Source organism: Eptesicus fuscus, chromosome 11 (assembly GCF_027574615.1).
Source record: "Eptesicus fuscus isolate TK198812 chromosome 11, DD_ASM_mEF_20220401, whole genome shotgun sequence".
Taxonomy (NCBI): domain Eukaryota; kingdom Metazoa; phylum Chordata; class Mammalia; order Chiroptera; family Vespertilionidae; genus Eptesicus; species Eptesicus fuscus.
The window spans coordinates 53,305,151-53,330,613 of record NC_072483.1 but is presented as its reverse complement, the minus strand read 5'-3'; the positions used below and the strand labels follow the sequence as shown (position 1 = coordinate 53,330,613).

The window sequence follows — 25,463 nt, the reverse complement described above, 5'->3', positions numbered from 1 at the left end:
ATGTCTTTCTTTTAATTAGAGAGGAAAGTGGTTTCCAAAGGAGGCTTTTCCCATTGACTTTCCATGACCAAGAACAAAATGATGTTGTTCAAGTCATTTATAGTCTTAATAGTTTTGTTTCTCATCTGTTATTCTCTGATAGAGGTTTGTTCAAATCATCAGCCTGAGATTTGTCAATATCATCTTGTCCAATTCTGTAGGTTGTTGATTTAGTTATGTATGTTAATATTAATGTGCATGTGTTTTTCAATTTGGGATTGCAGTTTATTTTTATGGGAAACTGTTTTTGTGTATTTGTTTGTGCCATTGTTTTCTTTTATTCTTTCCTGCACTCTTCCCTCCCTGTCTAATAGTTTGCACAGTTCCGTGGCCCCTAGTCAAGAACTAGGTCTACCATGCGTGGCTTGGGTCTCTTGCTATGTGATAATATTACACTCAACCAGAGACAGTTTGGTTCCGTTTCTGGAAGTAAAGCTGAATCATCTGTCTCCAAGGAACACTTTTAGACCCCAGACTCCAGTAGGAGCTGACATCCCAACCATTGCTGTCTGCCTTTTTCCAGACTTGGAACACAGCAGGCCCCTGTCTCCAGGCTTGTGTCTTAGAGATCTTTATTTCCCCCTCCTCTCTGGTCCCTCCTTTCCCATCACTTTTCTTTCCCCTTTAACTTCTAGATGTCTTTTTTGGTGTTCTCTTTCTACATTTTATCAATCTTTGTTTATGGAAGAGAACAGATGTGCGCAAGCATGAATTAATAGCCCCATCTCTACTGGCATTACATACATTACTTTTTACAGTCAGAAAAAAAAAAGATCATTTCAGGGGGAAAATATGGTCAAACTTACTTCCTCAAAAAATAACTTGTGCTTTTCTCTATTTCATTAGAATCATTCCAGGAGACAAGAACTTCAAATTACTTTTTTGTGATTTGAATATTTTAAAAAGAGGGTTATTGCAGATATATGATATTTTATGACCTGTCTACATTTGAGGAGGAAGGGGGGGATATAATTTAAATTTAGTTGTAGAACTAAATTTCACACTCTTAACTCAGTGTCTAGAGACTGCATTCACAGTTGTTAAACTGGCCAGTCAGGTGTAAACTGATCAGTTTACTCAGTGAATACCAAAAATAGAAATGAGAAATGCCTTTCTAAACCCTCTCTCCTGCCAAAATTAATATTTTACCCTCTTTTGCTTCTCATAAGTGTTTTAATCAATCAATTTCAAGTGACTTTGTCAATGGTATTTTCCACTAGACTGAAAAAAATGAAAGGATTGTTCCATTGCTAGCTGCTGTCAACATTAGGTACCATTTAGTCCTTTGAACTGAATATTCCCTGCTAATATGCCATTCCATGAAACTGTCTAAGCAATGTCTATCGCGTCTCTTCGTTGCATTCTAGCTTATGTATTTACTATCATCTCTATTTCTTTCCATGCTTAGTCAAGGAAAGCAAATGTAGCTATTTTAATCTTATGTCCTCAGGCACGGTCTCAAAACCACTATTTACAAGTGTTCTTTCACGGATCATCCTGATGGCTGGGAGCTGTGTCATTGTCCAGAACTCCATGAAATACTTTATAGCTGAGCTTATAAATATGAAGCTAGTTCCTGGAGTTCATTTTCTAAATCATGAAACACAAACTACACTTGTTTTCCAACATGTTCTTTAACTTCTTGGTTCATATGAAATATGCATACAGTTAAGCCATTGAACTAGATGAGCTCCCTGAATCCAACTCTCCAGAGAAAGAGATGGTGCTGGAACAGCCTGCAATTCAATCCTAGCCGTCCTAAATGGATAGTAAAAATTGCTCCAGGCTTTCTTTGCTAATTTCCTTTCTTTCCATTTTCTCATCTTTCTTTCTTTAATTTTCCTTCTCCCTCTAAGGAAGCTAACATAAACTCTGTTTGATTTTGTTCCAAGTGTTTTTTTCTAGAGTGCAAAATGGAAGGTATCTAAAAATTCTGTTGATTATCTGATGAGTGTATACATATGTATATACTCATCATTAATAATTAACATATCAGATTATATGTTTGTGTATATTAATTAACTTTATTAATAGTTATATCACTACATTAACTCAACTCACATCATTAATCATTTATATTAAATATATGTGTTTAAGATAAATACATGATTAATGATGTGAGTTGAGTGTGAGAACAATAAATGATATAAGTTAAATATATGTATATGTATACATATTACATATGTGTTAAATCTATGTATGGTGTACTTAAATATATACATATATTTAACATATTTAAATTATATATAGTATATCCTATATAATAAAGAGCTAATATGCTAATTAAACTGGACAGCGGAATGACCTTCTGGAACGACCTTCTGGAATGACCAGTGGGCGGGGTTGGGGCCACTGGGCCATAAGGGCCGAGGCAGCTGGGGCTGTGAAGGCCTACTCTTGCGCAGATTTCGTGCATCGGGCCTCTAGTAAAATCTATACTAATAAAAGGGTAATATGCTAATTAGACTGGGAGACCTTCCAGACATCCTTCCAGACAAAACCATGGTGGCAGGGCTAAGGCAGAGGCGGTTAGGGGTGATGAGGCCAGGAGGGGAGGGCAATTGGGGACGATCAGGCCGGCAGGGTGGGGGGGCAGTTGTGGGCAATCAGGTCAGCGGGGGGGGGGCAGTTGGAGGAGAGCATGCTGGTGTGTGTGGGGGAAGGCAGTTGGGGGTGAGCAGGCCAGCAGGCAGAGTGGTTAGGGGCGATCAGGCAGGTGAGCGGTTAGGAGCCAGGGTCCTGGATTGCAAGAAGGAGTGTCCGACTGCCGGACATCACCAAGGCATCCCAGATTGGAGAGGGTGCAATTGGAGAGGGTTCAGGCCGGGCTGAGGGACACCCTACCCCCACCCTGTGCATGAATTTCGTGCACTGGGCCACTAGTATATAATAATGTATATGTAAAATCTCCAACTACTGAACTTCAGTCCCCACTGCCCATCTTCACCACATCCTGCCCCAAATCTTCACCACTTCTGAGATTTTGTTTCAGTTAATAGAGTCATGTAGTAACTCAAGCTAAAAACCAGAGTAGTTTCTAAGTCTTTCTTACTATCTGTATCCAATTTTCTCTAAGTTCTGTTGCTTTTCTGTTGAAACATCATTTCTAGGCCCTCCTTCCCATTCCTTCTACTGGTATGTCTGCTCTGCTTTTACTAATCCCTGACCTTGATATTTTCCTCTTAACTCATTTCTTTGATCACAAACAGGGCACTCTTCCTTCCCATCAATTCTTAATAGCATTTCTAGTTTTCTTTCTAAAACATGCATCTGCCTCTCATATGTTTTAAAACATTTAGTAACTGTCTGTTGTCTACACAATAAGGTTCAAACTGCCCAACATACATGGTCTATCACTTGTGCTATCAACTTAACTTTTGGTTCTCTTCTCTGTCTTCAGTCTCACTCTATTCCTTTCTTCTCTCTCCCACCACCCAACCTCCCCATGGTTAGCTTATGCAGGTATTTGCTCTGTATCTTTTGCACATACAGTTCCAGTGAAAGACAAAATGCACAGGGAAATTAAGGAAGTAATTTCATCCAGGTTATTGCAATAGGGAGAACATTCATTAATAAGGAACATCCCAAGGAAAAGGAAAGGTGTCTGGGGCTTTACAGAAGCATGTAGACAAGGAAGTTATCTGTATCATTTTTGTGCATCTTGGGGGAGTCATGAGGAAAGATGGAGACAGGTCTAGGGCAGGGTGGACCTTTGAGGTTAACCATTCTGGAAGACAAAACAGTAGGAGGTTTTCTTTATCATTACTAGTTTTGGGAAGCACAGGACTGAGGTGAAGTGCAACTCTATACTGACTATTGTCTGCAAACCCTGCCTCTTCCCATCTGTTGTCAGTCTTTCTCTTTTTAGCTCAGTGTCCTTGAAAACTAATCTCCACATACTGTGCCACTTGGGCTTTCTTGTTCTCTAGCTTCCAGTTGATTTTACAAACAAGAGGGATCAGCAGAAGATTCAAGGGCAGGAGGAGAGAGAGATTGGAGGTTTTTATTCCCCTTGTTCTTTCTCTGCCAGTTGTAGAGATGGCTGGATTCTTGTAAGGCCCCTTTCCACAGCTCCAGCCCCTCCTTCCATGCCTCCTTCTCTCCCTCACACTCTGGTGTGTTCCCTTAGACCTAGGGCTGCTTTCCAAAGCGGCTAGCCCCTACTTTACAAAGTTGCCTATGCTTCTGTAACTAGCCCCTTTATTGAATTAGGTTCAGTTAACTCTATTGAGTGCTCTGTTTAATACCAAATTTCTGATTTTGGAAAAATTTTTTCACTTCTCAGCCTAGAACACTTTTAATATACTATACCATGGTGAAATGTTACATTTATGAATTGCTTCCCTTCTATACTATGTTGTGAGTTGGTACCTGGCACACTAAGCATTTGATAAATGCTAATTGAGTGAATAAGTAATTTATCAAGGAGGATAGTAGTGGATGATCATTTAATCATTATTTTGCCCTTATGGAGTAGTCTTCTTATGGAAAAACAGGGGTTAAGAAAATGCTAATTAAAAAAGGGGGATAACTTAGATCATTCTATTTTCTTTGTGGTGGTAGAAATGTCTATTTCAGCATGATTTTTTTGGGGGGAGGGTATTTTTAAGTTGTTTTTAAAAATGGAAAGGAGATCAGACCAACTAGTGCTTGATAAATATAAAATCAAAAAGACTTCTGTCCATGGAGCTTTTCCAAAAACAGGCAGAGATGCGTGGGGATCTTTTGTTTACTTTGCTGTGGCATGCGCACTGCCTTCCCAGGGTGCAGTAACCAGGGCTGGTCAACAGCCAAAAGAGCTCGGAACCACTTTGTTCAGTTTAATTGCCCTCTAAGCCGCTTCTAATATTTCTTTTATAAGAGTCTCTTTTTACTTAGTGTGTATAAGTGTATGTTTATTTATTTAATCTATGTTCATTTAGTGCATCTACAATAAAATCAAAATTGGATTTAAAGAATAAATTTTTAAAAAATTAATAAAACAAAGAACCATACAATTGGTCCAAGTCACGAATAAAGCAGGAATTTTATTCTTTTTCATTTATGCTTTCATCTGTTTTTATTAGTTGTAATCTCCACAGTGAAACTATATATCCCATTAAATTTTATCAAAATAGTTCAACTGTTTTTGCTATTGCTGTTTTTTAACCCAGGTGTCTGACTATAAATACTTTTCTACTTGAATGCATTATATTTTTAATAAATTTCTAAGAATTATCACACAAGGTGTGAAATTAGGGAATATTGTCTCCAATACTGTCCTCGCTTATGCCACCGATGACAAATTTGGGGCTTCCCAAGACCACCCTCAGCCTCAGTCATTTGCTGGAAGGGCTCACAGAACTCATGGTTATGGTTTTTTAGGAAAAGATACAGATTAAAATGAGCCATGGGAGAGATGCATGGGCAGAGTCCAGGAGGGTTCCAGCAGTGGAGCGTCCAGCTGTGCTCTCCCAGCAGCAATGTGTGACAGCATGCATTAAGTACCGCCAAACCGGGCGGGTCACCCGAGCCTTGGCATCCAGATTCTTCACTGGAATTTGATCACCAAAATCTAGTTAGTTACCCATGTAGTTGACCTCAGTCTCCATCTCCTCCAAAGGTTAACTTATACCAGGTGATCCAAAGACTCCACCCCCAGATCACATTGTTGGTGTGTCTCAAAGCCCTCACCCTAAATCACTTTATTACTATCTGGCTGGCCCAATGCACCTGGGTAAACAAAGGCACTTGGAATGGCTGGACATTCCAAGGGCTTAGAGGTCACTTCTCAGGAGCCAAGGGCAAAGGCCAGACCTTTCTCTGGGTAAGGTTAACTCTATTACACACACGATCAGCACCAAGGTTCATGAATCCAGTGTCTGACTTTGATCAGCACACCCTGGCCTGGCTTACTGGGGGACACAACTAGTACTCTCCATGATATGGAGTGCTAAGGTTGAAAGATGCATAATCCTTGATTTTCCCTTTATTTGTTAAATATGAGTTTAGGAAATAAAACAAATAAAATAAAACAAAATGTTACACCCTGGTTGTTGTTTTTTCAGCATGTGATTTATTTTGGAATTAAAAGTTCTTAACGTTTTAGAAAAACATGTTTCTTTCTTTTAGTAGTTTTTGAAGTTCCTCTTTTTGCCATGATTGGTGTGTTTCAGTGGTTAGAGCATCAGCCTGAACACCAAAGTTCTCGGGTTCGATTCCTGGTCAAGGGTACATTACCTGGGTTACAGGTTCGATCCCCGGCCCTGGTGGGGCTCCTGCAGGAGGCAAACAATCAGCGTGTTTCACAATAATGTTTCTCCTTCCCTCCCTTCCTTCTACTGTACCATAAAATCAATGGGAAATTTATCCTCAGGGTGAGGATTAACAACAAAAAACATTCCACTTTCATATTTCAAGAGTTCACACATTCTTGACATTTCATCACGAGGTACTTTTTTATCTTATCCATTCTCTTTATGATTCTAGATCTATAAGTTTTATAGCTTTAAAATTTCAGGATTTTCTATTCCACTTTTTGTCTTTTTGTAAGCTGCTATCCCTCAGCAGTTGAAAAAAAAATGTTTAAAAGATCTTTATTCTCTTTTAATCTCTGGACATTCCCCATGTTTGTTTCCTAAGGCACAGACAGTTCCCCATTCTGCAAACATAAACACTTCTACTTTTTATCCTACTACTAGAGGCCCGGTGCACGAAATTCATGCACAGAGGGGGGGTTGTCCCTCAGCCCAGCCTATACCCTCTCCAATCTGGGACCCCTCAAGGGATGTACGACTGCCCATTTAGGGCAGTTGGTTACCCCTCTCACAACCCTAAATGGGCAGTTGGTTATCCCTCTCACAATCCAGGACTGCTGGCTCCCAACTGCTTGCCTGCCTGCCTTCCTAATTGCCCCTAACCGCTTCTGCCTGCCAGCCTAATCACCCCCTAACCACTCCGCTGCCAGCCTGATTGATGCCTAATTGCTCCCCTGCCAGCCTGTTTGCCCCCAACTTCCCTCCTCTGCCGGCCCGGTCACCCCTAACTGCCCTCCCCTGCAGGGTTGATCGCCTCCAACTTCCCTCCCTTGCAGGCCTGGGTGCCTCCCAACTGCCCTCCCCTGCTGGCCATCTTGTGTCCACATGGGGGCAGGATCTTTGACCACATGGGGGCAGACATTTTGTGTGTTGGAGTGGTGGCCAATCTGCATATTACTCTTTTATTAGATAGGATAGAGGCCTGGTGCAGGAGTGGGGGCCAGCTGGTTTGCCCTGAAGGGTGTCCCAGATAAGGGTGGGGGTTCCCTTGGAGCATGGGGCAGCCTGAGCAAGGGGCCTGTGGTGGTTTTCAGGCCAGCCACACCCCCTGGCGACCCAAGCAGAGGCCCTGGTATCTGGAATTTATTTACCTTCTACAATTGAAACTTTGTAGCCTGGAGCGGAGCCAAGCCTCCTGCATGCTCCACCGGCAGCCATTTCTGTTTCAGTTAATTCACCTTCTATAATTGAAACTTTGTAGCCTTAAGCAGAGGCCTGAGCCTGGCCAGGGTGTGCGGAAAGCTTTGCTTTCTCCGTTACCGCGGGCAACCCTGGCCTGGTCTCTCCAGCTCAGTGGCTGCCGCCATTCTGTTTGAATTTGTTTACCTTCTATAACTGAAACTTTGTAGCTTGAGTGGAGGCTTAGGCCTGTCAAGGGCAGGCGGAAAGCTTGTTTCCCTCTGTTGCCTGGGAAACCTTGCTCTCGGTGGCTGTAGCCATCTTGGTTCGGTTTATTTGCATACTCGCCCTGATTGGCTGGTGGGCGTGGCTTGGGCTGGTGGGCGTGGTTTGGGTGTAGCGGAGGTATGGTCAATTTGCATATTTGTCTATTATTAGGTAGGATTGTCCTATCATTTTAACTTTAAGAATTATTTAGGGTATACCGGTAGTTTGAGGGATTTATTATTTGGTGATAGCAAATAGTCTCTCTGAGGCTTCCTGGCCTTGTGAGATCTAAGAATATTCCAGGGAGCACTAATTTTGAGGAGACAGAACCAATTAAGCTCTTACCCCAAAGTAAGCTCCATACACACAGGGATTATTGTTAAAAATATATTTTTATTGATTTCAGAGAAGAAGGGAGAGGGAGAAACAGAAACATCCATGATGAGAGAGAATCATGGATTGGCTGCCTCCTGCACACCCCCTACTGGGGATCGAGCCCACAACTCGGGCATGTGCCCTTACCAGGAATCGAACCTGGGACCCTTCAGTCTGCAGGCTGATGCTCTATCCAATGAGCCAAACTGGCCAGGGCACACACAGGGATTTTTTCACCCACTTTTACATGTGTAGCCCCAGGGCCTATTGCTCAACTGACACATAAAGACAATACATATTTGCTGTGTCAAAAAACTGCTTTCAAAAAGTTAAAATCCTAACCTTTGCACAAATCTAAAGCAAGCATGTATCAAAGATTTATTGAATTCATTAATGAGAGAAACCAGCAACATGGTAAAGTCAGTTCTAAGGCAGGCCCTGAAATAACGCTGGCATAAGACTGCTAGGTTAGATTTTAAAAATGGCTGCTGTCCTCCAGGCAACAAAATTGTTACTATGGGCTTATCTTTTCTACCGCCCCCAAATCATTTTCATTTCTATTTACATAATCCATGTGCATAGCTATAGGACCAGAAAAGCCTTTGTGTAACATCAAGCTGTGAGAACCATTGCCTCAGCGGGTCCCAGTGCTGGCAATCACCCTGCTTACTTTGAACTTTTACCTAGTTGTTGCCCATTCTGGGTCCCCCTCCTCAACATGTGTGTTCAAGCGATAGGCCTCATGATGACTTCCCCAGTTTTCCCCTTCCCTCCCTTCTGTTTGACCCAGCTACCTTTAAACTACCCAGTGATAGTGTTTCCTGAGCGCCACAAGCTCCCCTACCCATGACCCTTAATAAAGGCACACGGCCCTTGCTCTGCAATTTCCCTGCCTGCAATGGCCAAAATTTTGGTTTTGGGTGAAGGGTTGCTTACATATGTGTCTGGTGCCTATGCTGGGATGCTGGCCACAGAATCCACATGGTATAGTGGACTCAGGGTGGACTCATGGTATAGTTGGACTTCTCACATGGTGACTCAGGGCTCCAGGCACAAGGATTCCATCAAGTGAGGCAGAAACTGCATCACCTTTGATGACAACCTCAAAAGGCACATACTTCCACATACTCTATTGGCCAAAGAGGTCAGAAACCCACCTAGATTCAAGGAGAGAGAGCATAGACCTACCATTTGGTCGGAAGGAGGCCGGGTCATTTCATGGAGAGGGATGTGGGCTAGGAGACATTGTTGTGACATCTTTGGGAAATAGAATTTGCCACATTAGACAATATAATGAAATGTTTCATAGATGTCAAGATTATTTTCTTGCAGTTGAGCTATTGTTCAAATTGCTCTGCTTTGAGCAAGTCAGATGCAATTTTCTTTGTGATGCCTTTTCTTTTATCTTTTTCCTAATGTTGCATTTTCTTAGTTTGGGTTCATTACCTCACAGATAAAGCTTTTTAAATATTTAAGCGATCCCCAGTTTCCAAATCGTTTTCTCAGGTGCCCATCAATTCCCCGCAAGTGGTTAATTTAAAAGGTTTTTGAAGCATGACTGCATCTGGCACAGGCAAATCTAAATGTCAACCTCGGAAGCATCCAGTGACTTTCAGATGATCCCTTTCCATATAAGGAAGTCGTTTTCAATCATGTAGCTTATCTTGTGAAAAGGGGACAGAAACAGTGCCTTTCCCACTCAACAAGTTTAGTGTGAAGAAACAGCTGGCCCTCCAGAGCATGCGGACTTGTTTCACCTAATTTCTCCATGTAGTTGTGCGAAACTGAGGATGAAAATCCCTACTTTACCGAGTTGTAATAGGGAAATTAAACAAAGAAGCTTCTGACCTAGGGCATGGTTCATAGTAAGAGCCAATGGTAGCTAATAATAAGAGCTACCTTTACATTTTCTGTGACCATAAATCCTTTCAATGTAATAAATCTTGATCAAGCTCTTTCGGTGGGTGTGCTGGTTTCACTGGACAGGTCCGTGGGGAAGTGTCCACACTGGGGATGATCTTTGAAGAAGGTGACTTCCTCCTCTTTACCCGTTGGGCAGTGGCAGCAAAACGTTCACTTGAGAGCCATGATGAAGGTAACTTCAGGAGCTTGAGGTTGATTGACAGAGGGCATCCTTTTTAAAGGGTGGTTAGCCTTCATGGATGTTGATTGGGTTGATAAAAGGACAGTAAAAAAAATGGTACTCCAATGAGATGTCCCTTGCCTGCCCACCACAGAATAGTACTCACCTTATTGTAAAATATATACATAGTTAGTAAGATGTAATAAAACTTTGAAATATATGTTATGTAAGAGGAAAACACAAAATGTAGGATAGAATTTTCTTCCGTCCCTTGGGGTTTCTTCATTTAAAAACCCTCTTTAATCTCCAATTGTTGTAATGGCCATTATAAAGATTAAAACTGTTTCCTGCATTGTTTTAAACTGCGAGAAAGCCTTAATTGACTTGAATTTGTTGTCTTTCTGTGTGGCAGGTGGTGAAGTTTACCAAATCCTTTGAATTGCTGTCCCCCAAGTGCAGTGCCGAAGCTGAGAACAGGTAGGGCGTGTGAGTTTCAGGTTTGTCTTTTGATCCTTGTCTTCTGTCCTTGGGGTTGGCAGCATTGCATATATCCCTTGAGGAGAGGAGTTGTTCTTTTTTTAGACCAGCAAGTACAGCCAAATAGCATCACTGTTCTGTCTTTCAGGGCTTAAACAAAAACTATACTTTAAAAATACATGTGTATACATCTAAAGCTGTTAATGAATGGAGTCAATTTTTAGATATTTCCTAACTACACAGACAGACTATTTTTCTGCTTTATTCTGTCCTTCATTTCTCCTCTTCCTTTCTTGTTTCCTTATATCTGGGTAATAGCATCCCTTGGGGAAAAGGAGTGAGAGTTTCTAGTCATTCACGTTTTTGTCTCTAATGTATCTTTGAGGCTCTAACAGGCTAAAAGTGAGGGTTGGGAACAATCAGTGACTTTCTGTTAGCTTTGCACAGCCCTGACTAATAGCTGGGCTGCTACAAAAAATGTATTCTCTTTATTTTTGTCATCTCTAGAGGAAAGGCTAAAAATAGTAAAATTGACCAAAATGCAGAAATATGGAGAAAGACAGGTAAAGTGCTCAGGACAGCATGATGAAGATAATGATGAAACTGATACTAATGTTAGCAAGATGAACAGCTTTCATTTTCTGAGTGCTAAGTACGGCAGGTACTAGTCTAATCCCCAAATAATCCTGTGAAGTAGGCATTGTACCCTTGCACGACAGAGAAAACCAAGGCTCAGTGAATATCTACTGGGTTAATATTTCCAAAATCTTGCTCATCAGTTAGAATCAAACTTGGAGAACTTGGTAAAAACTAAATTCTCAGGACCCAAACTGAGACATTTTGATTCACTATGCTGAAAGTGAAGTCCAAAAGATCTATGTATTCAAAAGGCTCCCTGGGTAATGCCTGTTTCAAGGGTAATTTGATTTTATACATCATTGCCTTTGAGTTCAGAAATAGAAATCAGTAAATTAAAATGGACACTTTATTTAGTTACTTCACTTTTCATCAAGTGCACGAAGTTTAAAAGAAGCCTTTGTTACATACTGTATAATTCCATTCGTAGGGCATTCCTAAGAATAGAAAGCAGGCCAGTAGTTGTTAGGAGCTGGAGATGGAGAGAGGGGTTTACTACGAAGTGGTACAGGGGAATTTTGGGTTGTGATGAAACTATTCTATATTTTGCTTGCGATAGTGGTTGAGCATCGACTTATGAACCAAGAGGTCACAGTTCGATTTCCAGTCAGGGCACATGCCCAGGTTTCAGGCTCCAGGTTCGGGCTCGATCCCCAGTAGGGTTGTGCAGGAGGCAGCCTATCAATGATTCTCTCCTCATCATTAATGTTTCTTTCTCTCTCTCTCACTCTCCTTCTCCTTTCCTCTCCCTTCTCTGAAATCAATAAAAAAAATTTTTTTAAAGAATAAGTGGAAAAAAGGGTAAATTTTACTGTCTATAAATTACACTTTAAAATGGGAAAAAGAAACCTTTTTAAAACCTTTTTGTTTTTTGTATTTATGTTTAAATCTATATATAATGTTAGCTAATCTATATCTAAAAATATATTTATACATAGAAAATTACTGATGATTTGTTCAGCAATTTTCCTAAAATTTTAATGTAAAATCACATGAAATATATTGGGGAAAAATACCTATTCATGCTTACTCCTTTACTTAGTCATGGCCTCAAATAAGTTATCTCTTTCATATGTGAGGGGGGAAAGCTTTATGGAATTATTAAAACACCTTTGAAGTCCTAATACTTCACTGTTGTTCTTTTCTATGCTGTTGATTGTGTCCTCATAGTCACTGCAGAGTTAAATATTCTTGGTCTTTTGATTATTTTTAATGCCCAAAGGACTGCCATGTCAAAATGAGATGACCCAAGGCCCAGACTGCCCTTGGCAAACTTTCTAATAATAAAGAAAGAAAGGTCAGATTGTCTTTAAAGAGACATTTGAAAAGTGCCTTTGAACTTTGACATTATGAGATAGTCCTCTTAATCATTCTATTTATGGCCTTTAAATTAATGTAGAATGTTCATTTATCTCAGAAGACCTTTCCTGCATTGTCTAGTAATTTTCCTCTTGTAGATATGGGATCCTTCGGTCATTTGTTGGGAGTTAAAGGGAAAAAGACAAGTGGCTTTAGCATTTACTTCGCCAATGGCCATGGAAGAGACATTGAAATAGGCTATCAGTCTACAAATAACAGCCTGCTCTCAACACCTTGTAAATCTCTCCTTAACCTTTCATCACTTAACATCTTCACTACAGGTAATGTCCATTGGATACCTTAGTCCTCTGGTTAGTGCCTGTGGCTTCATTCACCAATGTTTTAGGGTACCATTTCAATTCTGATGAACTCTTGTTTAAGGCTTGCTGAGTTTTATATGGTCCTTGAAGACTTTTCTAAAAACCAGTTTTGTTGCTGACTCATCATTTCTGTTTATTTTCTTATGTGACTAACTCCTTTGTCATGGCCAGTCTCCTCTTGGTCTCCATGTAAGTAATACCAAATCCTTAAGCCCTGGCCGGGTAGCTCAGTTCATTAGAGCATCAGCTTGATATGCTAAGGTTGTGAGTTCAATCCCAGGTGAGGGCACATACAATAAGCAACCAATGAATGCATAAATTGGTTGCTTACTATATGTGGAACAACAATAACGTCTCTCTCTCTCTCTCTCTCTCTCTCTCTCAAACCAATAAATAAAAAATAAAAAATAAATAAAATCCGTGACAATTCCATCAGTGATAAGATTACCATGATATCATAATGGGCTTCTTCCACTGATAGAGAGTTCTGATCGTTAGAAAGGTATGTTAGAAAGGCAATTGAATTACATTTCTACAACTTCCACTTGTTTGTTCTAAATTTGTCCATTGGCAATCATTATTCTTTGGTTAATTTTATTTCTTCATTCACTAGCCACATATTCAGTACCTACTCTGTGCTGGGTACTCTGATAGGTAATGGGGCTACAGAGACTTTTAAAAAATCAGCAGTCTCAGTCTTCAAGGATCTCAAGGCCAATTTACATGGGTGGGAGTAGGTTAAGAATATAATATAAGCATAACCAGATTTGCCAGGCCTCCAGACCATGGCTATAGAGTCCCATTAACAGTGATAATGTATACTTGGCTGTTTGGTCATTTTCCCCTTATAGTTTAAGACCCACAGTCCCTTGCCAAAGCCACTCTTGAAGTAGTTCTGAGAAGCCCTGAGATTAAAAACAAAAAACCAATTTTATTGCTAATTCACCATTTCTTCCAAGTGCCTACCCTTAAGTCCTCTCCCTCTAGACATGGCAGAACAGCATCTGCTGGGCTTCCTTGACCACTCCAGAGTTCCTGTGGGCATAACTGGACTCCTCACCAGTGTTGTGTCCCCAGAACTGTCTCAGATGCACTGGTGACCTTTCCAAACCTGAGCAAGACTGGGTAATTCGTGCCAAAGCAGGAAGAAAGCTCACTTTCCCTACCATGTGTTCTAGTTTGTTGCATGGCCACAACACAGCCCTTTTGTTGAGATCACTTATATGAGATGAATGGTATCTCACCTGTTGCTTTCAAGATTTTCTGTTTGTAACTGGCTTTCAACAGTTTGATCAGGATGTGTTTAGGTAGGGATCCCTTTGAGTTTATCCTACTTGGAGTATGTTGAGCTTTTTGAATGTATAGATTAATGTTTATTTTAATCAAATATGGGAAGTTTTAAGCCATTATTTATTCAAATATTATTTCTGCCCTCTTTCCTCTCCTCCTGTTATGCATATGTTCATATGCTTGAGGTGTCTCACATATCTTTGAGACTCTTCATTTTTATGTATTTAATTTTTCTGTTCCTAAATCTAGGTATTTTCAGTTATCCTATCTTCAAGTTTGGTAATTCTTCCTCCTGGCTTCTGCTGTTGAATCCTCATAGTGAATTTTTCATTTCAGTGATTATACTTTTCAATTCCAGATCTATTACTTGGTTCTTTTTCAAAATAATTTCCATCTCTTATTAATATTGTATATTTGGTGAGACACTGTTATCATATTTTCTTTACATTTTTTGATATAATTCTCTTTAGTATTTTTAACAATTTATAGTAGATAATTTAAAGTCTGTGTCTAGTAAATTCATCTGGGCTTCAGGGACAGTTTCTTTTGACTGTGTATGGGGGATGGGGGAGTGGATCACTGCTTTTTTCCTATATATTTTCTAATTTCTTTGTACAGCTCATTTTTTTTTCCGTTGAAAACTGAATATTTTAAATAATATAATGTGGAAACTCTAGAAATTAGATTTGTTCCTCACTCACTCCATCTAGGGTTTGTTGTTGTTTCTATTTGCTGCTGTTTGTTATTTAGTGACATCCCTGAACTATTTATTTCTTGTGGTGTGGCAACTGAATTCTCTTCTTGGTTAGCTTAATTGTCAGCTAATGACTCAACAGAAATTTTCTTGAAAGCTTTGAGCCAGTAAATCTTCCAGCCTTGCTGAGGGGATCTGTGTGCATCTGTGGAATACCTTCATTTTTTTGACAGAAAGTTTACTTAGCTTTCACTTTCTACTTACAGAATTTCAAGGTCAGCCAGAGTTGAGAGATTAAGGCCTTTTCAGGTATTTCCTAAGCATACATACAACTCTACTAGTGTGCATGCCCTTCTAGATTTCCAAAAATATGTCAGAGCTTTTCAAAACCCCCTAGGAATATTTTGTTCTCCTGCTTCTTTTAATTTTTCTGGTCAGCTTCTTATCAGTTAGCTGCTGCAACTGTTACGCCTGCCTAAGGCAATTGCAGTGTTTCTGGGTTTTAACCCCCCAAAAATGCCCTAGGGGTAAACTCTGTCCTCCATAGGTCAGCTCCAAGCCAGGTGGAATAAAGGCAAGCTCTGTGAGTGGAGATTTCCATGGAGCTGCCAGACAGGTCAAATAATGACAATTATCTGGGGATAGGACTGGTGGGGAGCTCCAAATCAGTTTTCTCTGTGCCAGTGGCTACTAAGCTGCTGTTTTTCACAGCTAATATTATTATGAGACTGTTGTTTTCACAGCTTCGCTGGAGCTGGGAAGGAGAGATGGCAGAACAAGTTAAAACATCACAAAACTTGCTGTCCTTACAAAGATTCAGCTGTTTTTGTTGAATAAACACTCTTTGGATTTTTGCAAACCTTTCCTTAATTTCCGGAGTTCTCAAAAAGTTGCTTTTGAAAATTTTTGCTAGTGTTCCCACTGTTTTTATGGAACAACAAATTTTCAGTGGTTTCTACTCTGTCAATTTGGAAGGCTTCTCCTCTTTTTTTTTTTTTTTAACCTTCTTTTTAATTTCTGTATTACCTAGAGTAATAGAGAATGTTAGACACACTTACATACTGATATAAGACATTTCCACAGCATATTATGAATGTATCCTTTTTCTTCAGCCGTCTTCTTCATGGATCTTCTTTCTTGTACTGTGCTAGGGAACATGAACTGGATATTTTCTATAAAAAAATATGGTATCTCTTCTAATTTAAAGGGAATAATAAAAACCTTGAAAACATTAAAAATTAAAACAGCACCATCACCACTAGCACCAGTCATCTTGGAACATAAGCAAGATTTATGCTCCTATGTGACTTTAACAAGAACATTAGGACATTTTTTTTTTTTTTTACTGTTCATTGTCTGACAAATTCAGGACCGCTGAACCTCTTTATACCAATACTTACTGTTCCTATTGAAGAAGAGAGATCCAGATGGCCCTGGAGGCTCATTTCTACCCCCTTTCAGTTGTTTAGCAAAGAAGTGGCTCAGCAGGTCTGAGTTAGTTCAATGGAAGAAGACAAGACTGGTTTCAGACATTGAGCTCTGAGGCTCCCTCTCGGCATCAAGGCCACTTTTTAATATTTTATTGATTTTAGAGAGGAAGGGAGAGGGAGGGAGAGAGATAGAAACATCAATGATGAGAGAGAATCATTGATCGGCTGCCTCCTGCACGCCCCCTACCGGAGATCGAGCCTGCAACCCAGGCATGTGCCCTTGGCCGGAATCGAACCTGGGACCCTTCAGTCCGCAGGCCGATGCTCTATCCATTGAGCCAAATCAGCTAGGGCCAAGGCCACTTCTTTACCAGGAAACTCCATTGTTACAGAGTTACCCAGACACTGCCTGCATTCTGTCCCTAAAAATGCAGAGTGTTATGATTTGGGGATGTTTCTACTGAAACTCTTTATATCTGACCTAACCACACCTCTCAGGGAACCATGTCACTGTGATACTTCTGGGCTTGCATGTTCCTTCCCCACTCCCCAAATAACCTCATTTCCTAAAACCCTCCACCACAGTAGTGTGTATGTGTCCATGTCCCATTTGTATGTTAACTGTAAAAACTAAACATCGTGAAGGAGAGGAAATATTTGTCATAAAGTTGTATCCCTTTCAAACTCTTAAGAATCTCAAGGACACATATTTCCCAAGCATCTAACATTTACCTCAAAGATATATAATTTCCTTCTTTTCTTTTTCATGCCTTTGAACATGAAAATTCAAACGAAAGACAAACCCTTTCATTGCCCCTATTCATTTCAGACCAGTGGGCTTGTCATTCTAGTAAACCTGTCAGGAAGGAGAATGAAAGCTATAAAAACATTCTATGAACAACAAGATGCATGAATAAGCACTGAGATCAAGCATAATAAAGTAGCCTATGTGGGTCAGCTGTCCCTTAGATTGATGCTACGTAGTAAATAGAATTATGGCAACTCCGAAACCTTAACAATGGCTTTTATATTTGATTCTTTTACTTTCGGTGGCCTCTCATTTAACATGCTTTACTTAATATTTTCACACAGTGAGCCCACTTTTCCATTTTTGTTGTGTAGACATAGGCCCAGGACTTGTTGGGAAGATATGTCCTCAATCCAGACCAAATGGATGGAGGTGGCTGCAGTGTTCCCAAGGAGAGGTGCAGAGGAGCCATTTGAACATCTAGCAGGATATAATTCTAACTGTGTGCTCTGTTATCAATGGTTTTGCCAGCTAGCATATTGTCTCTTCAGCACCTCTCCAAATCTAACAATGATGCCATGGTAAAAAACAGTAACATCTCTCCTGCCCCAGAAAATGAAAGGTAAAACAGAGTGTGTCTTACCTTGGTGTTTTAATAAAAGAAATACTAGTATATTTGTGGTATAAGGAACTGATGGAGAGGTTTCTATGTGCCATGCATTCTTCAACATTATATTATTATATCCTCAAAACAGCCCTATAAAAATGGGTTTTATTTATCTTATTTTCCATTAGAGTTACTAAACTTTATCTGTAGTTTCACAGCTAGGAAATGTTGGACCAAGATAAAAAAAAAAAAGAAAAAACCCCAGATTTGCCTGGCTGTGAAACCAATCAGTTGTCACTAGATTATGAAAAACTGTAGGCACCAACCACTCATAGCAATGCCGAGAGTCACTTCACACTTCCCCAAAGTGACACCAACTATGTGGAGTAGTAAATCTCATCATTCTAATTGTGCAACTTGAGGAAATGAAGGATAGAATGTGTGTTCTTTAGTCACCATGTCTTAATTTCTGATAACACAGAATGCTTAAAATGAGAGAAGAGTATGATGAAGTGTCCTCAGGCAAAACCTTAAAGGCAAATCCAATTACAGGTCATGAAAAGCTTCAAGGAACTTCTGCAACTTAGAGCATCTTTCTCTCCTACCACAGTGTAAGAACTGACAGGCTGCTTTTGCTTGCTAATTAAACTTGCATTACTTTTTGTGACTAAAAGATTTGTTTAGTAACCTTCAAAGATATACTGAAGCCAGTAGGAGATTATTAATGTCCCTGTTTTGGGTATTTGAGAGTCTCCTGCTGAGGTCCTAGCTTTGAGTCCCACTAAGTATTGACTTAGTTTCTTAATCTCTTGATTGAAAGACAACTTCAAATAATGTTGCCTAGCTTGAGGCTTCCAGAAGGGCCCAGGGCTTACCTGAGAAGGAAACATAAGGAATGGAGTTTGTCTTTGTGAACCAACATTCAGATAGACCTCTTCTGAATGAAGCAAAATGGTGAATAGTACAGGCACAACCTATAGATCAAAAATAAGTTTTTGTTTGCAAAGCATAAAAATATCTGTCCTAAAGAGTACTTGGAGTGTCTGATTTTTCACCTCTCTGAATCCTACCCCCAATGGATAATACTCAAGCTGTCAGAGGGCAATTGACAATGAGAAGATAGATTGTGCCTATGGTGAACCTAATGTTCCTAAACCAAGTATCTATTTTTAGTTAATGCTGACAATTTTTATTAATGATTGTTAGCACATTGAGGAAAGTGTGTTAATTCAATCTTGAAAAATCTGAGGTGCCTGGGGATAATCTGAAGGATGTATCTAGAAAGTACTTGGAGATATATATATGGAATTTAGGACTCAATGGGCTGCTGATATGGATGTAGGAATCATCAGCATATGTGTGGTTGTGGATGCAAAATATGTTCATGAAATCACACAATATATTGCTTGACCTCTTCTATTGTAGCCTTATTCATCATTTTCACCATGTATCTTGTTTTAGCTCTACTGTTAATCATATCAGTACAGAAAACCTCACACTTCTAAAGCTTTACTCATGCTGTGGTTTTGTCTGAATTGTTTTTACTTTCTCTACCAGATGAACTCTTACTAATCCTATAAAGACCAGCTTAGACCAACTTCTTTTGTGAAGTGCTTCTTCAAATACAATTCCCAACCCAACCAGAATTGATCCTTCTTTTCTCTGTTCCCATAATATCTTGTATATCCTTCCATTTGGGTATTAATCACAATCCATTGTCATTGTTTGTGAGCTTCCTAAAAGTATGGGCCCTTTAGCTTCTGCCTATACCTCTTTGTGCATAAGTTAGGGCAGGATGAGCTGACCATCCACATATAGATGAGTTCCCATGTGCCAACAACTCCTTTCAGCAAAAAGTCAAAGACCCTTATTGATCACTTCATGCAAGATTAATCCCTCTACTGTCTTATAGTTAGTGGGGGTCCAATCAATGGTCATTCTTGAAAGAGTAAAGTAATGGGAGTCTGTAGTGAAGACTAGAGTAAACTCTAGCGTTAAGAACACAAACGTCAATCCAGACACAGTCTAATGATTAACATCATTTTATTCAGATATTTTATCTTGCAATTTGGAGACTCGCTTTGAGAATTAATTCTAAAAACTAGTCAAGTTTATCTTCATACAGTTCTCTGTGTTTGAACCTTTAGCTAAGGGGTTTTTCAGACAGTCAAAGATGGTGAAGTTGCTTGTTCTGTGGTATTTTATTTTGTCTTGTTTTGCTCTACTTGTATCGATTTTTCCCCTACACTACGCGGCAACTTGTCAACCCTGAGGTTTCTATCTACCTCACTGACCCTCACTTCAGGAGCAGCCATATTTTCTGTAATAGGGCAATTCCCTTTTATATCTCCACAGTCAGTATATTTGAGCTCACAAAGCTCTGTTTGAAGTCAGTCTGAGTCTCCCACTTGGAAGCAAGATGCCACTGAAGGAGAATATAAACTGCAGCCCTGCACAGGAAACTCATTTAAAAACCTACATCTTCCTATGCACCTGGTTCTAGTAAAAAGCAACCTAAAGGATTTACTTGCAATTCATTTGTTGTTATAAATGAATCCTAGAATTAAAATAAGCGAATGGGTAATTTTTACTTTTTAAGGAGTATCACTGAAGTTTATTTATATGATATTTATTTTACTTTTTTCCACTTTTATTTCAAGGATTTTTAAATGTTGCTACTGTGTTTTTATTTCTTTATGTCAGATTTTAAAAAAACATTCTCATTATAGGTGTCAAAGTAGCATTAGGTCTTGAACGTGAGGAGCTATTAAACATGGACAGATATTAAAACAAACAAATAAACAAATTTTGGGAATATTTTAATGGTTTGTCAACCACCTTTTGGTTTTTATCAACAAATGAATGTTGTCCAGAATTCTAAGCCATTTCCCTCTCTTTTAGAGCACTGGTGTGCACTAAGTATCTTGGCAATAAACACAGATATTCACCAACACATACACCAGACATCCATTTGCATGAGGTGATTGATAAACACCTTTTTCTTTTGCTGAAAGAAGGAGATGGTCCACAGGAACCCATCCATGTATGAATGATCCGCTCAGCCCTACTCCCTACCTATTCACAGAGGGTATGGGCAGAAGCTAAAGGGACTGTTTAATGAGGAAACTTGTGACAATATAGATACAAGCTCATAGCCTTGGGACCTAGAGGCCAAAGCACTCTGCAGAGCTTGGGGAGAGTATTCTTCCTTTAGTCCCTGAAGCTTTGGCACTCAAAGAGCCAGTGTCTGGCCCCCCTCAAGAGGATTCCAGGCAGTGGGCTTTGACAAGGGGTCTCAAGTGAAAGAATGTCTCTCCAGAGACTGAAGGTGGGGAGAAGACTTGAAGTTGTCTGTGGTCTTGCAGTTCTGCACATGGCAGCTGAGATCCAGTGAACTGACACGATCTCATTTATACCCACAAACTGCAGAGTAATCAAATGGTTGATGTGTTTCTAAACTGTGGTGACTCACCTTATCTTGGTTCTGACCCAAACTGAAAACCTTAGTGCTGGATTTGTTGGACTTTGTTACCTCTGGTCAGACTTGGGGAGCTCTACAAAGTTGGTTAATTCAATTTTGGATATTAATTTAAGCTTCCAAAATCCTATTTAAAATAAGACAAATTAGGAAATATTAGTCTTGACGCTTTTGATTGGGAAGAAGCCACACAGAATAAAAGGAACCTCATAAGCCTGAAGGAGCTGACCCTAAAGGACCTGAAGGAAAGAACTGATCCTCTAAACCAGATATGTCCCTCAAGAAGCAGAACTAATTTGGACCCTTTCCTTTGTGATTAAATTCACAGCACCACGTTGCTGAAATGTACGAAGGGGAACTTCCATATGCATAATTTACTTTAGAAGTTGTTAAAAAGTTGATGCTTTTAAAAATGTTTACTATGGGCTAGATAATGTGCTAACCACCTACATAAATTATTACTTTAATCTGCACAATATCTAAGTAGTAGTACCATACCTATCATATAGGTGAAGTGTAAGGAACTTGCCTGAGATCATTTTGCTAGAAAGTGGCAAAATAGATATTTGAATCAGGTATATCTGACTCTTAAACTCATGCTTTTAATCATAAAACAAAATTATTTTTGTAAGGAAAAGCAAGGTTTTGAAAGCTCTAACTCACTGTTATGATTAGCATTACAGCAAAGCATTCGGATTTGGAAGGTTGAATGGTGCAAAAGCCAGAATGTGATATAAATACTGAGTGACAAATCAACCTCCCTGACTGTCTCTCTGAGCATTCTGTCACACTGGGCCTTAATTTACATCCCTGTGCACCATGGAACTGAAGAAAGGGAGAAGTGGTTTTCAGAAAATCTGTTTGCACTCTTGGCTATAGTCAGTTCACCTCTCCCCTCCTTTCCGAAGCCTTAGCTAGATTGCAGCTCTTGCAGTGGTCTCTCCCTCCCTGCATTTCTTCCACACTCGTGATGGGTCCCGTTGACTTGGCAACCAGTCGACACAGCCTTGTGATGAATTCTTGATTTGAAATTACGTATTGTTTAAATGTCAGTGTGCTCATTTCTCTTCTCCCCATTGGGACAACAGCCCCCAGGAGGGCAGAAACCATAGCTTATACTTTTTAGAATCCAACTCAATAGTGCCTTGCGCAGTGCCTTGCACAGAGTCAGGTCTACTGTCTACTACACTGTTCAACAATTTTATAATGATTTCAATACATATGCAGCCTTAGTTAAATCAGATCTAAGCATGTTTTGCATTTAGAGTGAATCTTTCAGGAGCCCCTGCTCAGTGAGTATTTCCATCATCACCTTCTTTGGGAATTCTGTTCATGCTGGTTTATTAAGTCCAAAGTTTTTTTCTCCCTCTTCCTTTGCCTGCATTCTCAGTCTGAAGTGTTTCTTGTCTGCAGCATCTTCCTGAAATTCTCTGTTGTGTTGACTGTCCCTCCTTTTCTTTAGGTGAGAACCCAGCATTTTGCTCTACTCCTACCCATTGGCTCCTTCCCTGAGAGGCAGGCAGCAGGATAAACAGAATAATCTGGGGCTTTGGAGTCACACGTGGCTGAAAATTCTATCTGCACTTAGGGAAATTTAGCTGAGCCTCAGCTTTCTCGTTTCAAAAGAGCCAGTTCATTTCCTCAGCAAATATTTTTGAAGTTCTGATGTACTAGTACGTGTATGTACTAGTAATATGTAATATGCAATAAAGGGTTAATAACATCACAAAAATATGTTGAATTTATCAGATACAGACCAGCAATCATCACAAGTGAAATATATTAACGATGGCAAATAATGCCTATGCTTCCCACTCATTCATGCATCCGGGGCCTCTCCGTGCCAGTTCCTGGCATTCCCAGTAGGGCACAAGTTCCACACAGGCACATACTTGCATAACAACAAGGACTGTGTACAGTGTGTAGTGTTTTGCTTACATATAAGGCAGTTTAGATTTAAAAGTCAGTAGAGTTGTTGTTATTCTTGCTGTACTGCACTCATTGGTATCTCCTGGACAAATGTAGTTTGGAAGACATTGTCCTAGTATGCTTGCTTTCATTTACATAATTTCAGTTATCACCTGCTAAGCCACAAATCTAACATCCTCCAAGAAAATTTACCTCGATGTTGCTAATTTGGACAGTACTCAAATTTGCATTTCCACAGCTCCTGGCTGTCAGAGTTCAGTATGTACCAGGGGAGAAATGGTGGAAGGGAGGGAGGAAGCAGGGAATCTCACTGATTCTTACAACATTTCTGTAAATTTGATGTTTGTCGTGAAAGTGATCAAAGGTCAAGATCACAAAATCATTTAGCATAAAATTCCTAGTTTAAGTTAAATATGAGTATAACTTGAATGACTGAAATGAGGGGTTAGTAGAGATAAAACAGGCTTTCTAGTGAGATTTGGCAAGTAGAAAATGTGCTTTTGTTAAAAAACATACTCTGAGGCTACAAAAATAGCTACATAATTTTAAGATTACATATAGTCTAGACGTACTGTTTTGCTACATTTAAAATTTTTTAAATTGCCAATTTATTTTCTGATTTTCCCTCATTCTTGGGTTTCATTTATCTTGGTGCCAAACATCTAGTCTGATCGGTTAAGCCAGGGGAGAGGGCTGGGAGGGTCAGTGGAATTTGTTATGGCACTGCGCTGGCGTTCTAGCCTCAATTTTGGTCATCATCTGATTATCTGCTTTATGTCTGCCTGCTTTGGGGCCTAAATACGATCTAGAGTTGCTCTCTGGATCATAGAGACTCTATCATTTGATCATTTTACATTATAGCAGGTAAGTCTTTTTGAAGTAGATTCTAATAATTGCCCCGCTATTGTTCTGTGACTAATATCACTTATCCCTTTGTAATGAGGATAGATAGTCAGGCTTTCAGTGTAGTTTTGTAGGGTTTGCTTTCAAGCAAGCTTATGTTTCTCTCTTTTCTTACTGCCTGCCTTGGTGTCCTGATAGTTTCAAAGAAAGCGTGGAGAAATCATCATACTCCGACTGGCTGATCAATAATAGCATTGCGGAGCTCGTGGCCTCCACAGGCCTTCCCGTGAACATCAGTGATGCCTACCAGGACCCGCGCTTTGATGCCGAGGTAAGAGGAGTCCTCTTCCTCAGGAGTCTAAAGGTTCAGTTGTCACTCTGTTGATGGTTTGCTGGTTGAAGCAAAAAAGGGACATCATACAGATTGACAGCAACCCCAGAGTTTACTGGCAATTCTTCTGCATTTTCCCCCTCTGATTGGATTGTGTGCATTGCCTATGGTTGATTGACAGGAAACTTCCTCTCTCCACCCTGATTTGTGGCAAAGTGGCTATTAAAGTATTAGTCTGATGGTCTTTTATGATTTGGTACATTTTATATTAAATGTACCCATATTTGTGTACCCATGTATATTTTATGTTAATCATAATTTGTATGAAACTATGAAATAGCTAATAATAAAAATGTGTATATAACAGTTATTTCCCAACATATACTAGAATAACTACTGTATTTTTAAAAATTGTTCCTAAGCAACAATAAATTGGTTTGTTATTGTTTAATGTTAATCATTGTGCTGATATACAGAATATACTAAAGCAATATAGGTTCTGATTTGTAGAAGTTTAAAATGTGAGATAGAACAGAATATTGCACAGGTGAATTTACCTAAACTTATCAAATGTGTTTACGTGTGTGTATTCAATAAATTGTAAGTTTACTTTTAATTTATTGGAGAGTTAGGGAACCAAGATGAGTTAATGTGGCTGAAGGTCCAGGTGGATGAGGCTCGAGAGGAAAACAGAGGCCAGATCACTCAAAGAGGTGAAAGGCGTGTTAAGAGCTTAGAGTATTTATCCTATGCAATGGAGAACAGTAGTTGGGTTTTAAATGGGGGAGAACCAGGAGCTATATTTTAGAAAGCTCACACTGCTACAAAACAGAGGGTAGATTAGTGATAATAACTGAACATTTAATCTGTGCCACCCTAAGAAGTAGGTGTCATCATCCCCATTTTACAGACGCTGAGAGCTGGTCTGTGATTGTAGAGGCAGACAAGGATTCAGTCCTAGTCTCAGAGCCCACAGCCTTTACTCTATTCCTTCTCTGTGCTATCTCCAGTGTGTGAGTAGAACATGACGATGGCAGGGAGCCTGGAATCTAAGTCTAATCTGTATTTTCAGTCAGATCATCCTCACAGATCTCTGCAGGGAAATTTTTAATTCCCTAAACTCACCACCTCTCTGCAATTGC

The 25,463-nt window shown here is 39.7% G+C and overlaps 1 protein-coding gene across 2 annotated transcripts in view; it reads left to right on the top strand.

The window, feature by feature from the left end:
* Positions 1-25,463, top strand: part of PDE11A (phosphodiesterase 11A) — a 296,962-nt gene that overhangs the window by 108,331 nt on the left and 163,168 nt on the right. For both annotated transcript variants that reach the window (XM_054722954.1, XM_054722953.1), the window contains 2 exons: positions 10,592-10,656; positions 24,189-24,321. In XM_054722954.1, the coding sequence (XP_054578929.1) occupies positions 10,592-10,656; positions 24,189-24,321 (198 nt within the window). The remainder of the gene's footprint in view (positions 1-10,591; positions 10,657-24,188; positions 24,322-25,463) is intronic.